This window comes from Apaloderma vittatum, unplaced genomic scaffold (assembly GCF_000703405.1).
Source record: "Apaloderma vittatum isolate BGI_N311 unplaced genomic scaffold, ASM70340v1 scaffold29910, whole genome shotgun sequence".
NCBI lineage: Eukaryota > Metazoa > Chordata > Aves > Trogoniformes > Trogonidae > Apaloderma > Apaloderma vittatum.
This window is the reverse complement of record NW_009693370.1, coordinates 10957-12842: the sequence shown is the minus strand read 5'-3', so window position 1 is coordinate 12842 and position 1886 is coordinate 10957. Positions and strand designations below refer to the sequence as shown.

The 1886-nt window shown below is 56.6% G+C and overlaps 1 protein-coding gene across 1 annotated transcript in view; it reads left to right on the top strand.

Moving 5' to 3' along the window:
• Nucleotides 1-303: 303 nt before the first annotated feature.
• LOC104280970 (AP-1 complex subunit beta-1-like) overlaps nucleotides 304-1886 on the top strand; it is a gene marked incomplete at its 3' end in the record, with an annotated part of 12481 nt that continues 10898 nt past the window's right edge. The window contains 2 exon segments of the mRNA XM_009878808.1: nucleotides 304-340; nucleotides 1178-1283. Coding sequence (XP_009877110.1) covers nucleotides 304-340; nucleotides 1178-1283 — 143 coding nt within the window.

Sequence of the window (1886 nt, the reverse complement as noted above, 5' to 3'; positions counted from 1 at the left end):
TCAGCTTTCCTCCACGTCCTCGTTAGCGAGCCAGCTCATCAGCGGAGCCCGTGGTGCGCCAGCGTGGTTGCAAGGTGCTCACCCTCCCCAGGGAACCGGACCCCTCTGGCTCTGAGGAAGCTGAGGGCTTCTCCAGGCGCTTTGTCTCTGTGTGACTGTCCCCATGAGATCCCAAACTCTTTTCTTTCCACTGGCTTTCCCTTCCTGGAGCTTTCCGTAGTGACCCCATCAAGGAAACTATCAACCCGCAACCTCTCTGATCTGCCTCTCCTTGCAGGGACGTGCTGCTAGCTGGAGACCACAATGACCGACTCGAAGTATTTCACTACCACCAAGAAAGGTAAGAGAGGGAGCAGGAGGGTCACACAGTTGCTCCCCAGAATAATCAGGCTCTTCTTGAAGCCCAATGAGGAGTGCTAGCCCTGCAGTGGAGGCTCCTGGGCCACTGCCATGGGGTCAGAGCATGTTGTCACCAGCCCTCTGAACCCAGGCAAGGCTGTTGGCAGCTGGATTATTGGCTTTAGCATCTTAGGAATGCCTGTAGGACGTGGTGTCCCCCCACAGCTCCCCTGGGCTGGGGCAGAAGTGCTCAGAGCGTTCAGCGTACGCACTTTCCAGACCAAGGAATTAATGTGGAGGAAAGCCGTGTGGCATCTTCTCACTGGGGCTGAATAAAGAGCTCAGCGTGGCTTTGCAAGGGCAGGAGATGGTGCCCTTCGGCTCCGTCTGGTGCTGTTGATCGCCCCCGGCGAGGCGCTGGGATGGGGAACAAAATGCTCCCACGTGCAGAGCGGCATTTGGGACCCACCGTGCTTTGCATGGGCTCCCAAAATCCGCTACCAAATAAACCCCGGGTCCTGAGCTTGGGACGTGGGGGTGCTGGTGCTCATCGCTCCTGCAGTGTCACGGGTCCTTAAAACCGCCCCCGGGGCTCTCGTGGGGTTGGAGGAGCCGTGGGGATGCACTAGCGTGCTCATATCCATTTCCAAGGATAATTGCTGAGCCCCCAGAGCAGCCCCAGCCCTCGGTGAGATGTTTAGAAAGTTAAATCCCCTTTTCCAGCTCCTGGAACACCCCAGGGTAGCAAAGGAGCCGTGGCACGTAGTGGGTGGGAGCTGGTGCCCCGCTGGGAGCAGCACCCTAACCCCTGAGCCTTCCCATTTTCCTTTTCCTCTAGGGGAGATATTTGAGCTGAAAGCCGAGCTGAACAGCGACAAGAAGGAGAAGAAGAAAGAGGCTGTGAAGAAGGTGATAGCGTCCATGACCGTCGGCAAAGATGTCAGGTGGGTGGCAGTGCTCGGGGCCAAACTGCACTAGAAGGGCTCCTGGATTTCGTTTGCAAGTTCCCGTTTTCCCTCGTTGCTTCTGTGTGCTGGCTTTCACCTCAGGAGAGGATCGAGAGAACTCCTGGTTGCAGCTACACCTCCTGCTACGGGGAGGAAAACGTTTGTGTGAGCGTGGCCGTCTGGCTTTGGTAGTAATCTGGCTGAAAGAGGATTGGTCTGGCCGCCAGATAAGTTGTCGGGGATTATTGCCGCTTCTTTCAAGTGTTACTAAAAACAATCAAGACCCCCCTCCAAGCCTTTATGGCAGCGGGTTGGTGTCTCTGCCTCTGTGTCCATAAGCCTTTCACAGCCCTGAAGTCCAAAAGGTCGGGCGGCTGCTTTTCCCTTCTTCTCCGGCTGAGTGAGCAGCACACGGCCCCTCCGTCCCTGCACACCCTCGGCGTGACACACAACGTCAGCACTTTGCTTTTTGTGCTGCGATAGAGAGTAGATGGAGGGATTTAAAAAAAAAACAACCCCACCCTTCAGGCTCTGCGTTTGGAAAACTGGTGCATCCCCAGCTCCTGGAGCGCTCGCAGCGATCGTGGGGCTGCTGTGGAA